This window comes from Chrysochloris asiatica, unplaced genomic scaffold (assembly GCF_000296735.1).
Source record: "Chrysochloris asiatica unplaced genomic scaffold, ChrAsi1.0 scaffold00010, whole genome shotgun sequence".
Classification (NCBI taxonomy): Eukaryota; Metazoa; Chordata; class Mammalia; order Afrosoricida; family Chrysochloridae; genus Chrysochloris; species Chrysochloris asiatica.
The window spans coordinates 20,933,886-20,951,889 of record NW_006408528.1 but is presented as its reverse complement, the minus strand read 5'-3'; the positions used below and the strand labels follow the sequence as shown (position 1 = coordinate 20,951,889).

General features: G+C 36.3%; 1 protein-coding gene across 1 annotated transcript in view; it reads left to right on the top strand.

The window, feature by feature from the left end:
* DBF4 (DBF4 homolog (S. cerevisiae)) overlaps positions 1–16,160 on the top strand; it is a 33,033-nt gene extending 16,873 nt beyond the window's left edge. The window contains exons 4-12 of the mRNA XM_006834321.1: positions 99–149; positions 737–806; positions 1,022–1,098; positions 3,568–3,598; positions 4,317–4,362; positions 4,695–4,823; positions 5,002–5,116; positions 13,514–13,638; positions 15,167–16,160. Coding sequence (XP_006834384.1) covers positions 99–149; positions 737–806; positions 1,022–1,098; positions 3,568–3,598; positions 4,317–4,362; positions 4,695–4,823; positions 5,002–5,116; positions 13,514–13,638; positions 15,167–16,160 — 1,638 coding nt within the window. The remainder of the gene's footprint in view (positions 1–98; positions 150–736; positions 807–1,021; positions 1,099–3,567; positions 3,599–4,316; positions 4,363–4,694; positions 4,824–5,001; positions 5,117–13,513; positions 13,639–15,166) is intronic.
* The last annotated feature ends 1,844 nt before the right edge of the window (positions 16,161–18,004 follow it).

Genomic DNA, 18,004 nt, shown 5'->3' with positions numbered 1-18,004 from the left:
CTGATTTTTAGCTATTTTATCTTTTTAGCCTGTTCTTCAATGAAATACTATAAAAATACTTAACTTTGTTTTAATTTGGTTATTTGGTCTTTTTATAGGTGTGTTTAAGCAGAGGAAAATTGCTAGTTGAAAAAGCTATCAAAGATCATGTAAGTTGAAACTGAAAATTTTTCCACTGTGTATTCTGCAATTTAAAACTCAAATGGAAGTTGTTAGTATTCTTGATATTCCTTGTTTTTTTTTTACAGGCAAAGCCTAAACAGAGAAACAGCTCCATCTTGTGGCCTTTAAAAATATTGCTGGGGGTATCTTAAGCTATTTTTATATATTTTTAATTAAAATCCCTAAAACCTGTCCTATGATGTGCATTAAATGGCCAAGAACATTAGATATATTAAGGCAGGACTGATTTTACTATTGTCAGTGGTGTAATGAACATCAGTGTGCCAGATATCTACTTGTGTGTCCTGGCTCTTATTTTTTGTAGATATGTTGCTGGGTCATACAGTATTTCTAATTCCAACTTTCTGAGGAAGCGCCATACTGTTTTCCAATATGGTTGAACCAATTTACAGTCCCACCAACAGTGTAGGAGGGTGCCAGTCTTGCTATAGTAACTTTTATAGGGTTTGTTCTGAATAAAGCTTTTGACAGTAAGCATCAAATAACTGAATCTAAGTTTACCTTATTTCCTATAGTGATAGAAGTTATCAAACTTTTATTTTATTTTTTACAGGATTTTATTGCTTCAAATAGTGTATTATCAAATGCTTTAACATGGGGAGTAAAAATTCTTCATATTGATGGTAAGGATTTTGTAATTACTTTTAACAATATTTCTAATAAGTATCACCCATTTCTTTTCTTAGTCTCTCACCTTAGACAATGGGAATGTTGATAGCAAAGAATACCTGTAATGATAATTCTTTATTCTAGTGTGTTACAAACTATGAGTATAGCAGTGTTAGTAACTACCAAGTGTAAAACATCTAACCTTAAAATGTCCTTTTTTTTAATAAAGATATTAGATGTTACATTGAACAAAAGAAAAAAGAATTATATTTATTCAAGAAGTCAAGCACTTCCATGAGAGATGTGGTATGTCTTTCCTTCACTTTTCAACCAATTTTTTAAAATGTCTCAAATAGTTGTAAGGCTGTTTAGTTTTATTTAAAGTAAGTAAAACATTCATTTTAAAATGTATTGTGAAAGCCTTTGAATATGTATATTGTAAATCCCATAGCAATCACTAAACAAAACAAATCAACCAACCAAACCAAAAACAGATATAAGCAAAGAACCAGTAGATAAACCTTGAAAAATAATCCAAAAGAAAGCAGGAAAAGGGAGGGTCGAGAAATAAAACACAGTGGATCATCTGAAATTTAATAGTAAATTGGTAGTTCTAAGTCCAATAATATCACTAGCTCCATTAAGAATGCATCAATTAAACATGCTAATGAAAGACAAATTACCATTCAAATATTGTTTACAAGAACCCATTTTAATATAAAGACTAAATACACTAAAGTTGTTACTAAGTGCTGTCAAGTTGGTTCCAACTCATAAGGACCTTGTATATGGTTTCTGAGGAGCAGCTGGTGGGTTTGAACTGCCAACCTTGTGATTCTCAATCCAGTGCTGATCCTACAGGGCAACACCAGGAGTTGGATTTAAAAAATACACTGTACCAACACTAATCACAGAAAGCTGGAATGGCTATATTATCACAGTGTATTTTAGAAGAAGGAATATTACCAGGGACTTTACACAATAAAAATCAGTTTATCAAGAAGATATATGGTTGTTCTTGTTAAGTGCCACTGAGTCGATTCCGACGGGAGCAGAAAGCCTCATCTTTCTCTTGCAGAGTGACTGTGGGGCTCAGACCACTAACCTTGTAATGGTTCAAAATCCAACTCTTATCCTCTAGAGCCACCATACTCCCTAAGAAGATACAAGAATACTAAATATTACTGGAGCCTTGGTGTAGCTTTACACGATCAGCACTGAAGTGCTAACCACAAGGTTGTAACACCCACCAAACTTCTCCTTGGAAACCCTATGCAGGGTAACTAAGAACTGTTATAATGGCACTTGACAACAACAATAAAATGTGTGCTTCATCTAATAGCAAACTTCAAAGCATATGAATCAAAAACTGATATATAACTGAAAGGGAAATAAATTCATAAATATGTATAATTGTTGTTGTTGTTAAGTGCCATCGAGTCGATTCTGATTCATAGCGACCCTGTATTTGGTTTCCAAGGAGCAGCTGGTGAGCTTGAACCGCCGACCTTGCAGTTCATGCTGACTTTGCAGCCCAGTGCATTAGCCCAATGTGCCATACCAGGACTCTTCTTATTGTAAGGTGCCACTGAATCAATTCTAATCCTTAATGACCTCTGGTGGGTTTTAACCACCAACCTTGCAAACAGCAGTCCAGTGCTTATTCTGTAGCAAATAGGATGAGTGAAAAATTTATCTGCACTCTGGTTACATTAAAATGTCTGTACACATTCACGGCTTCTGACAACATTGAGCGTCCATGTGACAGTGGATTTGTGGCACATCATTTGCAAATCAGCCATGACTCTGCCTATGAATTAATGCATGACAGACTTAGGTTTTGAAAAGTTTTGTGCAAGATGAGTACCAAAACAACTCACTGAAGAGCATAAACAAGCATTTGGACATCTGCAAACAAAATTTGGACCAATGGTCAAAGGAAGGTAAAGGTTCTTTAAAAAAATCATTACTGGTGATGAAACATGGCTTCATCTTTGAAAGCTTGAAAGCAAACGGCAAAGTATGGAATGGAAACATCCTCTATTGCCAAATGAGAAAAAGTTTAAAGGTCAATCATCATCTGGAAAATTGATGCTTACAGTTTTCTGGAGTTCTTAAAGGGCCAGTATTGGAACACTGTCAGGAAAAAGGTTCAACAGTCAGAAGTGCTCGTTACAGTGAAATGTGCTATTCACTGAAGAACTGAAGCCTAAACTTGGGATTAAATGCAGAGGGCTGCTATATAAGGTGTTGTGACCTTACATGACAGTGCATGTTCACACATCTCTGTCCAGACTGTTGACATGCTGCAAAAAACTTAGTTCTGAGGTGTTACATCATTTTCCTTATAGTCCTGATGGTGCTCCATCGGAGTTTGACTTGTTTGCTCTCCTGAAAACTGCCCTTCGAGGATGAAGACTCACCTCTGATGAAGTGAAGACAGCAGTGCATTTGTGGCTTGTAGCTCAGTTTAAACTATTTTTCAATAAGGGAATACAAAACTTGTTGACGGACAACATGTTTTGAAAAGCAAGGAAATTATGCTGAAAAATGATGTATATGTCTTTTCTAAAAGTTGATTAAATTTTACAACCAGAGTACAGATAATTTTTGACTCATCCTTTTTTCTATAAAACATAAATAACTTCTTATATGCTGTTTTCCCTACATTAATTGTTTTTGTCTTGAGGATATTGACATTGCCATTGGTTTTAGATTTCATCTTTTCAAACCCTGTATTTTCACTATTTTTTTTTTTTTTTTTTACTTTTAAAGGGGAAAAGAGTTTGTCCTCAGAAAACAAGAAGTAAGTATTGTGAAATTCTTACACTTAATTGATTTGGTTTGGAAATAGGACAAATCCTGTAAGTCTCATTAAAAATCATGTTAAGAAGCCTTGTAATGATTTATTAGGAAGTTTATAACTTAATTCAGAACATGGACGACTCTTATAGCAGTCAGGTGTCGCTTGTAGTCTCCTTTTTGAATAAAAAAGTCATTGAAATACTAAGAAAAGTCAATGATCAAAATGCAGGTGTAAAAGCATTTTTTAGTTAGTATATAATGGTATAAATGTTTTATTACATTAAAATCAAGTTTTAGCATTGATTCTAAATTTTACTATAATTGTAAAGTGATGAGCATATGGATGCTTTTAGATATTTATAGCAATCAGTATGTAAAATGTACATCTTCTATTGGTATCAAAGTTACGGGTGCTGTTAATACTAATGTGCTTTGTTATTAATATTTATAATTGGAAGGAATGTTAAATTTCATTTGAAGACTAATAATGAGAAAAGTGGAGTTTATTTTTTTCTGTTTTAAGTTAATAAATCTTCCTGCATTTTGTGAGGATCTATTCAGTTTAAGCATCTCAAAATATAAACTGTATACTGTACTGGAAACAGATGAAATTAGAAAACACTTCCCCTGAAGTCTAATGGATACTTAGTTTTTTCTTGACTAGAGCATTTGTAAAAGAAAAATAAATACTTACATGTGTTGTTTCATGTTTTTTAAAGCAGGTAGACTAAAAAAGCCTTTTGTAAAGGTGGAAGATATGTGTCAGTAAGTACTAAGTTTCGTTTGTATGACTTTAAGTGTTAGAAGGAAAGCCTACTAATATCTATTGGTTATTTCAGATTCCAGATAAATGATATGATTCTAAATGTTGTTGTTGTTAAGTGCCATCGAGTCGGTTACGACCCATAGCGACCCTGTAACAGGGTTTCCGAGGGTGTAAATCTTTACGGGAGTAGAAAGCCTTATCTTTCTCCCGCGGAGCGGCTGGTAGTTTCGAACCGCTGACCTTAATGATTCTAAATAGTCTGGCTAAAACTTCTTTCCTTTCATGATAGAGAATCTCATCTATTTGTCCTTTTTTTCTTTTTCTTTTTTAGACTTTATAAGCCATTTTATCTTCAGTTGACCAACATGCCTTTTATAAATTATTCTATCCAGAAGCCCTGCAGTCCTTTTGATGTGGATAAGTCATGTAGCACCCAAAAGCAAACTCAAATTAAACTAAGGTTTGTCTGAATTTTTACTTTTAGAAGGAATATTATTCAGAATATCATCTCAAGTAATATTTTTTAATTTTTTATTTACTAATATAAATCTCTAATCAAATTACTATAGATTTATCAGTTTGACAAAATATTTTTTTGTGTGAATAGTTAATTCTTTACCATATATTTCTGTTACCAGAATCCAAACAGATGGTGATAAATATGATGGAACCCCAATTCAGCTCCGTTTGAAAGAGAAGAAAAAAAAAGGATATTGTGAATGTTGCTTGCAGAAATATGAAGATCTTGAAACTGTAAATGTCATTTTATTTTTAGGGAATTAATGTTTCTAAAACTGCATTTGTTGTTGAATGCCGTCAAGTCAATTCTGACTCATAGAGACCCTGTATAGGGTTTCCAGGGAGCAGCTGGTGAGCTTGAACCACTTAGTTTCAGCTTATTCATTTGACTGTAGTTTGCAATTTGATAATTAAAAGTAGTTTTTAGTTGTCTTTGAAGAAATAGTTTTAAGAACCCTACTGTTAGTTTTATTTGTGCAGTGCTGTTCATGCAGAAACTGCCTGTCTGAACAGCAGTTCACAAATGAAACTAATCCCCTGCAATCGTGAAGATTACTTTCAATGATGTGGGATAGACAGGTAACTTGTTAGGCTGTTCGTTGTTAGGTGCCGTTAAGTTGGTTCCAACTCATAGTGACCTTATGCACAACAGAAAAAAACACTGCCTGGTCCTTCTGTAATCTCACAATAGTTGCTATGCTTGAGTCCATTGTTTCTGCCACTGTACCAATCCATTTCTTTGGGGGTCTTGCTTTTTTTTCACTGACCTTCCACTTTACTGAGTATGATATCCTTCTCCAGGGACTGGTCCATCCAGATAATGTGTCCAAAGTATGAGAGGCAAACTTTCTCTGCCTTGACTTCTAAGGAGCATTCTGGCTATATTTTTAATATTCTCCAACACCGTAACTCAAATGCTTCAGTTCTTCTATGATCTTCCATATTCACTGTTCAACTTCCACATGCTTATGAAGCTATTGAAAATACCATGGTTAGGGTCAGGCGCACCTTAGTTCTCAAACTGACATGTTTGCACTTGAACACTTTAAAGAAGTTTTGTGCTGCAGGTTTTCCTAATGCAATACATTTTTCAATTTCTTGACTCCTGCTTCCATGAGTCTTGATAATTGGTCTGAGCAAAATGAGATCTTGGACAACTTCAATATTTTTGCCATTTATCTTGATGTTATTTATTGGTCCAGTGGTAAGGATTTTTGTTTGCTTTACATGGAAGTGCAACCCATACTGAAGGCTGTGATCTGATCTTCAGGAGTATTTTAAGTCCTCTTCACTTTCAGCAAGCAAGCAATCTTGTATCATCTGCATATCACAGGTTGTTAATGGGTCTTGCTCCAATCCTGTTGCCACATTTTTCTTCATATAACCCAGCTTCTCGGATTATTTGCTCAGTATACAGATTGAATAAGTATAGTGAAAGAATATAACCCTAGCGCACACCTTTCCTGATTTTAAACCATTTATGCCCCTTTGATCTGTTCCAACAACTGCCACTTGGTCTGTGTACAGCTTCCTCATGAGCACAATTAAGTGATCCGGAATCCTCATTCTCTACAGTGTTGTCCATAGCTTGCCATGATCCACACAGTTGAAAGTCTTTGCATAGTCAACAATGCACAGGTAAACATCTTTCTGGTTTTCTCTGTTTTCAGCCAAGATCCCTCTTGTCCGTAATGATGACCCTTGTTCCATGTCCCTGTCTGAATCAAGCCTGAACCTATGGCAGTTTCCTGTCGTATACTACTGCTGCCATTTTCCAGTTGTCTTTAGCAAAATTTTACTTGCATGGGGTGTTAAAGTAGTATTATCCAATATTTCCACATTCCATTGTGTCACCTCTCTTTGAAATGAGGACAAATATGGATCTCTCTGAATCAGTTGGCCATGTAACTGTGTTCCGAATTTTTTGACATAGATGAGTGACTGCAGTGCTGCCTCAGTTTGTTGGAAGGTTTAATTTGTACTCTATCAATTCCCAAAGCTGTTTGCCAATTCCTTCAGTGCACCTTCAGTATCATTGGCTCTTGATCATATCATTGGCTACCTCTTGAAAAGGTTGAACATCAACCATTTCATCGACAGTGACTGTGCATTCCTTCCATCTTTGATGCTTTCTGGTCACTGAATATTTTGCTCATCAAATCTTTTCTTCAGTTCTTTCAGCGTGAGAAATGTTGAGCATGTTCTTCCCTTTTGGTTTTTTAACTCCAGGTCTTTTCACATTTTGTTATAATTAATATTTGACTTTGTCTGTTCAAGCTGGCCTTTGAAATTTTCAGTTCAGTTCTTTTACCTCTTCCTTCCATTTTCTTTAGCATTTCTACACTGGAGAACAAGTTTCAGGGTCTTTTCTGACATCCATTTTGGTCTCTTCCTTATTATCTTCTTTTTTTTTTTAAATGCTTTATTATGAACTATGCAATAGTTTATATTGGAGAACGTTAGCTTTACATTCATCCTATCGTATATCGTTTCAGTGCCATGGTTACAATCACCTCGATGCATCATCAGCCAACCAAAGAATATTCCCTGTAAGCCTGCCCCCTGGTCGTCAGCACACAGCCCCTCTCTCTCTCTGGGTCCAGAGTCCCCAGCCACTCCATCTCTCCACATCATCGTCTCTGCCTCCACCTATTATGTCATTGTTTCTTGGGTAGGGTCCCGCATTCTGTTTTTCTCCCTTGATGGTCCCAGGGCCCTCCGCTCCTGGACTGCAGTCAACCACTCCCCTCCTTTTGCTACAAAATGTACACCTTTACATTTCCAACCGTCACAGACTGTTCCGATAGCATTTATTCACTATTGTGCCACATGAGTGCCATCCCCATATCCTTTCATCAGCCCCTCCCAGACAGATTGGACACCACTCAGTGGAGAGTCCACCCTTAATCGTGCCCCCTGGGTCTAGGCTCCCTCTTGAAAGCTTGTAAGCCAGTTACTTCTTCCCTTTGTAGCCCCCACCCCCTATTTTGGGTAGCCAATGTCCAAGTTGCCCGTCTGCCGGGGACCAGCCTTAAAAAATTATTAGGAGGCTCTTGAAGGAGGATGTGGAGTCAGCGGAATGAATTACACAGAGTCAATGGGTCATTTTGAGTCTCAGGCAGATGATGGTAATGATGACTCTCTCTTTACTTAAAAATTGTTGCTTCTTATATCCCATTTAGAATATACTATGATCTCACAATAGTCACGTACAAGCAGTTACAAATCAGTCAAATATTATATTCTTACAGCAAAGGTACAAGAGGAACACAAGGTCATCAAACATTCCTGCGTCTCTACACTCCCTAGCCACTCAGATAACATCTGTCCTCTGTAAGCGACTCTGTTTCTCTCGAATCCTCCTTAAAATATCTAGTTTGGCCTTGATTTGTTTTTCTCTAATCCTCTTTAAATGTCAGGTTAATTTTAAACAAAGTTCTACATCTTAATTTCTAACTTTACCAACATCTATTATTTTCTATAGATTCATTAATTACAACTTACAATCAAAAACATAATTTTTACTATAACTGGTCATACATCTAATTGATTTAACAACAAAAACAAGAACATAAAAGTACCCTAAAGTTTCATAGTTAAGAACAAAGCAGTAATTCTCTTATACTAACAATTTCTCCGAACCTCTAATCAAAATTTTACTTCTGTTCTTAAGCTCTCACTGCCCTTGACTGTTTTCTAAGCTGCTTTCTAAAGGCCTTAATGTCCTTGACTAAAACCACATGGAATGTTTCTTACAATTTTAAGCTTGAATTGCTAAAACTTTAGCTAGCGTGGTTATCTCTAATGTTAAAACTTATTGTTAATGTAAAAACAATTTTTATAATTACATAAGGTTGAATATGGTATGAAAGTTGATGTTAATATGAAAGGCAACTATTATAACGTGAGGTTTGTTTAAAATGCTAATGATTATGCAAGATTTTCTAAAACTTCTTATAAGGAAATCAGAAACTATTTTTCCAAGAAAAAGCTAGAAACCACGGGGCTCCTGCATGAAATACCCCTTTGTGGCTTTGCCAACCAAGGGGACATTCATTGTCGCTTTGCTAAACAATGAACTTTTCATGCATAAGGCTTCTCGCTGTTACTTCCCTTGGCAGGATGGCATCCACCACCCATCCCTGTTTACCCTGTGTATCGAGGGGGTGGGAATGATCCTCGCTGTAAAGATTTATTCACTCTTTTGAGGTACTGCATCCATAGTTGTAGGTCAAGTTCATCAAATTGTATCAGATTACTTTTGTTTTTCCTCTTTTCTTCTTCTAGTTGAGTTCTGATCATTCAGCCATTGAGGCCAGGTCAAGTGGGTATTATCTGCAAGTGTGGGTGTTCTTGTGCATATGCCCTTTCTTATCAGCTGGACACTTCACTCTCTATTCTAGTCCTGTGTGGCTGTGTCACTGACTTGGGGCCCATGAGCCCCAGGTCTTGCCACACTGCTGGCCAACCAGGTCTTCACCTGGGTTCATAGGAGTCTGTTGAATGTGGTAGGGCTTAGCTTGCAGCTTCATTGCTGTTTTCCCCACTTCCCCTTACCGGTGAACAACGTGGTCACCAGTCAGAGCGCATGTCTGCTCACGTATTCCCATTGAGTGTTAGTCTTGGAAGGGTTTTGCCCTGAGGTGGGCCGACCACTTGTCTTGGTATCTCCTGGGCGAGCAACTTGCTTTTTCTTGTCCTTATTGTCTTCTTAGTGACTTTTTGCTTTCTTCATATATTATGTTCTCTGTGTAATCCCATAACTCTTGGTCTTCAGTCACTGATGTTTAATTGATTAAATCTTACAGACTACAGGATAAAACCAAAAAGTATACATGGAAAAACAGAATTATAAGGCAAAGGAATTTTTCCATGTATGTCTTGATTCCTCCTCATATATTGTCGTTGAATGCTGTCTAGTCGATTCCGACCCATAGAGACCCTGTATAGGTTTCCTAAGGAGCAGCTGGTGAATTTGAACTGCCGACCTTGCAGTTCAAATGGCTTTGCAGTAGGGCGCAATAACCCACAGCATTAAATAAATAACAAACCAGGAATAGCAATGTTGCTATTTGTTTTAATTAGATAAATACCAGTCTGATAAGGTAACATTGGAATTGAACACCTGAAAGAAGTGAGATAGCAAGGTATACTGTTCCAACCAGAGGGAATAGCAAGTGCAAACATCTTGTTCAAGTAATCGATGGGCTCAGAAATCAGATGATGGAGTCCTGAACTAAGTGTGATGATAGGAATGATGAGATAAGGAATTTGCCAATGAAAGGGATATGTGAAAAGACAGAGGTAATAGTCAAGAATATCGAATATCAGCCTGAGCAGCTTTGCCCATTATTAATTGTTGTTGTAAAGTGCCGTTGAGACGGTTCCGACCCATAGCGACCCTGTATAGGGTTTCTGAGGAGCAGCTGGTGAGCTTGAACTGCTGACCTTGCAGTTCAAATGGCTTTGCAGTCTGGCACATTAACCCACAGCGCCACACCAGGACTCCAAATACTAATTAGAGAAGAACAATTGAAGAAGGTGGAGATGATGTGTTAGAAGAAAAACTATACAGTAGTTGAAAGAATATAACAAAGTTTTGAAGGTGAGAATTTAACAGTTTGTAAGCTGATTAAAGGAGCTTCTGGTAGTGCAGTGGTTGTGAGTTAGGCTGCTAATCTCATGGTCAACAGTTCTAAACTACCAGCTGTTCCGTGGGAGAAAGATGAGGCTTTCTACTCCCGTAAAGATTTACAACCTTGGAAACCTTATGCAGGGTCACTATGAGTTGGAACCAACTCAGTAGCACTTAACAACAAGCTGATTAAAAGAGCAAGATTTAGCTGCCTGGGTTTGAATCTCAGCTGCCTATATTTGTGACCTTGGATGATGCTTTGCTGTCCAAGTGGTGGTGATGGTCTTGTGCCGTTAGTCAGGTCTGACTCATAGTGATCCACCCTATATAGGATTTGTGACACTAAATCTGCACAGGAGCAAAAAGCCTCATCTTTCTCCTGTGGTATGGCAGGTAATTTCAAACTGCTAACTGGAGGTTAGCAGCCCGACTCGTAACCACTATACTAACAGAACTCCTCACTAAATGTTAGCTGCTGTTATTATGTGAATTATTACTATTTAAAAATAGTGGAGAGGTTTTTGCATTTTGTTTGGTTTGGATAGACGACGGTGGGATGGCTAAAGAGATGGAATAATTCTTTAAAATTCCTGATTCATAAACTCTATTCAGACTTTAAATGATTGCTTTATAACACAAGATATTAGTGTGTTGTGTATTTTTTTTGTGTCGTCTTAATATTGTTAGTGGTTAAAATTGAAAACCTTGGCCATTAATTGCCATATAAAGGAAAAATAGTAAACCTAGACAAGTGGGATTGATCGCTATTTGTTTATTTATTTTTGCATATATATTCACTAAGAGTAAATAACTTTTGTTTATTGTGTCTTGCATTTTCTAATTACTTGGTTCTATGAGCTCTGGTAGTGTAGTGGTTACGAATCAAGCTGCCAACTTCAAGGTCAGCAGTTCAAAACTACCAGTTGTTCCACGGGAGAAAGATGAGACTTTCTTCTCCTGTAAAGATTTACATCCTCGGAAACCCTGTGCAGGGCCACTATGGGTCGGAACCGACTCCACAGTATTTACCAACATAATCTAGGCATTTCTTTAAGAAAAATTTGAACACCAGAAGTAACAACAGTACAGATGCATCTTATGGTCTGATAGAGAAAAGAAATTATTAAGTAAGTAATACTGAGTCGGTTCTGACTAATAGGGACCCTGGACCCTTTTTAGGGTTTCCAAGGAGCAGCTGGTGAGTTTGAACTACCAAATTTAAACAGTTAGTGGTTCAGGACTGACCCTACAGTGCCACAACAAAACTCTAGAGCAAAGAGATAACCAACATTTATTTGCAACTGTGATGAATGTTGTTAAGTGTGTTCTGACTCATAGTGACCCTGTATAGGGTTTCTGAGCAGTGGCTGGTGAGCTTGCACTGCCGACTTCGCAGTCCAGCTCATTAACCCATAGTGCCACACCAGGACTCCATGATGAGTGTTAGGAAAGTGGAAATACAAGGTACAATGATAATAATGATTCTCAAACTAAAATTAGCTTTATAGAAAGCCCATAAATGTCAAAGTGCCATTTAATTCATTATCTATTGGGTGAATAAGAGTCAGAAGATAGTTTCAATATCGTTTTCATTTGTATAGCAGTACAAGGAATATATAATGATATATGTTCAATTATTTTGAAAGTAAGATTATATGTATTCTATATTGTTGTAAGTGCTTTTTTGTTACCATTGAAGAATTTAATTTTTGTGGATATACAATTTAACCATTAAAACTTAGAATGTTAGGAGGGAAAAGCCCCTGGGGAAGAAAGACATCATGCTTGCAAAAGTGGAGGGTCAGCTCAAAAGAGGAAAACTCCACTTGAGATGGATTGACACCCTGGCAGTAACAATTGGCTCAAGCATAATTACAATTGGGAGGATGGCACAGAAAAAGGCAGCATTTTGTTCTGTTGTGTGTGCATAGGATTGGTATGAGTCAGAGCTGACTTGATGATACCTAATTACAACAACATGAGGTTTTCCATGGTTGGTCATCTTGATAATGTTTTTCAGTGCTATCAAGTCAATTCCAACCCATAGCAGCCCTGTATAGGATTTCCAAGGAGTGGCTGGTAAACTTGAACCCCCATCCTTGCCATTCAAGCTGACTTTGCAGTCCAGTGCATTATTAGCCCACAGCACCACACCAAGACTGCCATCTTGATATGTGTTTAGATATAATTCCCCATGGAGCAAAAAGACAAATGATAGGCGCACTAGCTTGGAGATACCTGTTTTATGTGACTTTTATCTCAGCAAATTGAACTTTTCTTGTTTATCACGCCTAAGATTAAAAATAACTTCTGTTATAAACACTAGTTTGTTGAGATTGTTTATTTGTTCATTCTTAAATTTGTTCTTCAATTATGAATTTTTTGTTTGTGTATCTCCCAGCATTCAGCATTCAATGTGATTCATTTGCTTGTTAATCTGCTTCCTAGATTCCTGTATATTTTGGATTCTTGTATATTAAATGATAATATTTCACTCATTGGATATAGGCTCTATAGGATAGGTGTTGGACTGTTAATCACAAGGTCGTAGTTCAAACCCACCAATAGCGCCTTGGAAACCTACGTTAGGATTGCTCAGTTGAAGCTTATGCAATTGTACTTAACAATAGCAATAACTTAGTGATAATTGTGTAAGGATAAAATATTAGAAAACGCTTTCAAGAGATCCTAAGCGCACATTAAGTGCTAGATGTTACTGCAATTTTCTTCTATCATCTCATTTTCTGATAAAACTCATTTCTACTATAACCATAAATTAGTTAGTATTTTGACTTTCCTCACTAAAAATGGAAGGCTATGATACCAAAAGAGTTGTTGGTGGTTTCTCAGAATTGGATTGTTTTCATTTCCTAGCATCCTTTTAAGTCAAGTCATTGGGAACCTAATTTTAGGGATATGAAATTGTTGTTAGGAAACCTGTACAAAAAGGCTTATTTGTTGTTTTTTAAAATATACTTAATGTTTTTATATTTTAGCATCTTCTATGTGAACAACACAGAAATTTTGCACAGAGCACCCAGTATCAAGTTGTTGATGAAATCGTATCTAAGTTAGTTTTTGACTTTATGGAGTATGAAAGGGACACACCTAAAAAGAAAAGGTAATCTAGCAATACAGATGTATAGAATGACCATATTGTTAATCTACTTTATATGTATTATTAGGATGTAAACATGCTTATAAACTAATTATTTTCACTAATTATACCTTCTTAAACTCTGTTTTCCAGTAAAACTTCCAAAAATACTTGTAGGATTTTTATATATGACTAGGTTGTATTTGCCTCTACAATAACTGCACACTGACAAAAATGATACTGGTTTTGTTCCCATTAATCTACAATGAGAGAAATGCTTTCATATGGATATATCCTAGAGTTGGTGATAATGTTAATGTTTGTAATCTTAAGGCATAAAAATGACTAGAAAATGTGATACCAAGATACATCTTCAGGAAAATAACTAGAAAGCAATTTGGTGAGATCATGACTGATTTAATAAAATGGCATTTGGAGAATTGACATATTGCCAACTATATAAACTAGGGGCACTGTGGGATGACGCACTGGAACACAAGGTTGATTTGAACCACATGGTCAGCAGTTCAGACTCACCAGCTGCTCCATGTAAACCCTATACAGGGTTGCTATGAGTTGTAACTGACTGGATAGCACTTAACAACAACATAAAAAATACTAATTCCCTGGATTCAGCCTACAGCAAAGTTATAAACTATTATTTATATTCATAAACTACATCTTCCTTAATCACTTATTTTAATTATCCTTAATTTATTATCCGCACCTTCATTGGCAAGTCACCTAGACTTCTCTGGACTTAAAAAGACAGAGCAGTGTTGGATTAACGTTTTCACATTCCTTTCCTCCTCCATTTGTTCAAAAGGAATCATAAGTTGAAAGTATAAACAAATATAAAAGGAACATTCTGACTGAAGGGGTAGAGTTCTATATTTCTTAATGTTATGTGTGACATGTACAATATATAATTGGTGAGCTGTTATTTCTTCCTATTCTAAGATTCTCTAATGTAAATTACCATCCCAAGAAAATCAAGGTGTTTCAGGAAGAAAAAGTTTCAGGTTAAGTATGTGTATGAAAATTAAGTATTACTAATTTTTCATCTTTAGAAGTATAACTGTGAGAGAAAGATGAGACTGCCTACTCCTGTAAAGATTAACAGTTAGAGAACCCTGTCTTATAGGGTTTAAGTCAGAGTCACTTCAGTGGCCTTGGGTAGCAGTGGTAGGACTAGTAGAAGTATAGTTACTTACTTTGTTTCCAGCTTACTTTGATAATTAACATCTTTTACTTAATATAAACAAAAAATATATTTATGCCTTTACTTTCCAGGAAAATACTCATTGTCTACATTGCTGTGTAAACTGAGACAAGCATTAGTGTAAATCACAGAAATTATTAAATATTTTAAGATATAAAAACAAAATCACTTATTACTAATCACTTTAGTATCATCGTTCTGTGATTTAACGGGAGCTTCAAAAAAATTGTAGGAACATGGAATTACTTTTGTAATGTTTTGTAATATGTTTGTGGAATAGCATAAAAGATAATTTTACTAATATTTTTTTCTTTTTTCTCACCTCTGAAGAAAAAAATACAGTATTGGATCCATTTCTCCTCTTATTACAAATGTCCTCACGAAGAATGAGCCAAAAGAAAATCTAGAATTGCCACATATCCCTCAGGCAGAGTTCAGGAAAAATAATACACAGACGATCGAGCAGAATTCTCTGTATGAAGAAACGCAGGAACCTGAACAAGGGCTTGTATTTATTACAGAACCTATCACCTATTTTTCAAGTGAACAAAGAGAACTTGATGAGAAAGATACTAGTAAATGTTCCATATTAAATGCAGCTGAAAATCACATGAAACTGAATTTTTCACAGCTTCCTTCACATAAAAATAAAGAGGAATGTATTCTTGATGTTTCGGAACATAAATTAATTATAAGTGAAAGTAACATGGAAGAACTAAAAAAGGTGAAGAATCCCTGTCCATGTATACTACAGATATCTAAACAAGTTTCCAATTTCAGTAAGGATAATAGTACATCTCAACTAAAACAAAAGTCCAGTACTGCCCATTTTTCATCAAAAGATTTGAAGGACAGGGACTTTAGTTCAATATTTGGTCATGATTCTGATCTGATAGCAACAAAGAGTTCACAAGAGCACCTAACAATTCAAGCAAAGACTCTGTCCTGTAGCCCTCCAAAGGAATCCAATGAATGCAGCTTCAAGAATATGGATAGATTACCTTCTAGTAAAATCCACCGGAAAGTGAAATTATTACTAGGAAGAAATAAAAAAGAAAATCTGGAACCAAATGTGGAATTAGATAAGAAAAGAACTGAATTTCTTATCACACAAGAAGAAAACACAATTTGTAGTTCACCAGTGCAATCTCTACTGGACTTATTTCAGACTAGTGAAGAGAAATCAGAATTCTTGGGTTTCACAAGCTACCCTGAAAACAGTAGTGCATGTGATGCGTTAAATATTTGGGAAGAAGAAAATTCAGATAATCTGCTGTCAGTGTTTTTTTCTTCCCCTTCAAATTCTACATTTACTGGCTTTTAGTTACATTTTACTTGAAATTTTTATAAATATGTATAAAAATTACTAAGATGTTTTCGCCAACTTTGTTTACAGAACCACATGTAAATAATAATAAAGGTAATAATATTTGCATTTTTCTATAGAATAGCTATTACAGAAATTTGTAGAATTAACTTCTGACATTCTATATGCTGTTGTTAGGTGCCGTCGAGTCGGTACTGACTCATAGTGACCTTATGCACAGCAGAATGAAACATTGACCAGTCCTGGGCCAGCCTCACTGTTGTTGCCACACTTGAGCCCATTGATACTACCACTTTGCCTGTCCATCTTGGTGGGGGGGGGGGGTCTTCCTCGTTTTCTCTGACCTTCCACCTTATGAAATATGATACCCTTCTCCAGCTTGAGTTTGTTGATGCTGCCACTTTGCCGATCCATCTCGCTGGGGGTCTTCCTCTTTTTCTCTGACCCTCCACCTTATGAAATATGATACCCTTCTCCAGCTTGAGTCTGTTGATGCTGCCACTTTGCCGATCCATCTCGCTGGGGGTCTTCCTCTTTTTCTCTGACCCTCCACCTTACCAAACTTGATATTCTTCTCCAGAAACTGGTCTCTCCTGACAATGTCAGAAGTATGAGAGATGAAGTTTGGCCATCTTGGCCTCCAAGGAGCACTCTGGCTGCACTTCTTCCAACAGATCTGTTGGTTCTTTTTGCAACCCATTGCGCTTTCAGTATCCTCCAACACCATAACTCAAAAGCATCAATTTGTTTCTGGTCTTCCTTATTCACTGTCCAGCTTTCACATGCATTTGAGGCTATTGAAAATACCATGGCTAGGGTCAGGCACACCTTAATCCTCAAGCTGACATCTTTGCTCTTCAACACTTTAAAAAGGTCTTGTGCAGCAGATTTGCCTAATGCAATACATCATTTGATTTCTTGACTGCTGCTTCCATGAGTGTTCTTGATTGATCCAAGAAGAATGAAGTACTTGACAACTTCAGTCTTTTCTCTATTGATAAAGAATGTTTATTGGTCCAGTGGTGAGAATTTCTGTTTTCTTTACATTGAGATACTATCCATACTAAAGGCTATGTTCTTTGATCTTCATCAGTAAATATTTTAAGCCTTTTTTTGTCTTTCAGCAAGCAACGTTGTATCTGCATATCACTCTTCCTAGTCTGTCTTCATCTGGAAGCTCATCTGAAACCTGTCCACCATGGGTGACCCTGCTGGTATTTAAAATACTGGTGGCATAGCTTCCAGAATCTCAGCAACTCACAAACCACCACAGTACGCCAAACTGATGAGTGGTGGACATTTTATATACTATGTTCATAATTATTTCCTAAGAATTATGAATAATAATGTTCACTTTATGTCAATGAAAACTATTTCAAATAAAAATGTAAGAATTTCAAAGCTTAGCATTATAAATTCACATAGTTAAATTTGTTGTCTTAAATAGATTCCTATTTGGCAATATTGCCTATAAAAACATTTTATATGCAAGGGAACAGATTTTTCTATATTTGGATTCTGGATATTGTTTTCAGTAACATGGACACATTTAAATTTGTAGTTTTTGGGCAAACTAGATAGTTTTTATTGTTTTAAGTGCCTTCAAGTAAGTTCCATCCCATAGCGACCCTGTATAGGGTTTCCAAGGAGTGGCTGGCAAATTGGAATCACTGACCTTTTGATTCAAATAGACCTTTAGGTCCAGTGCTTATCCTACAATATCACACCAGGACTTCTATAGTTTATATTAGCATTGTTTTAAATTGAAGTTATGTGAATATGTACTCCATGTCTTAATTTAATTGAATTTTTTAAGGTATTTAGGCTGGTGGTAATTAGGG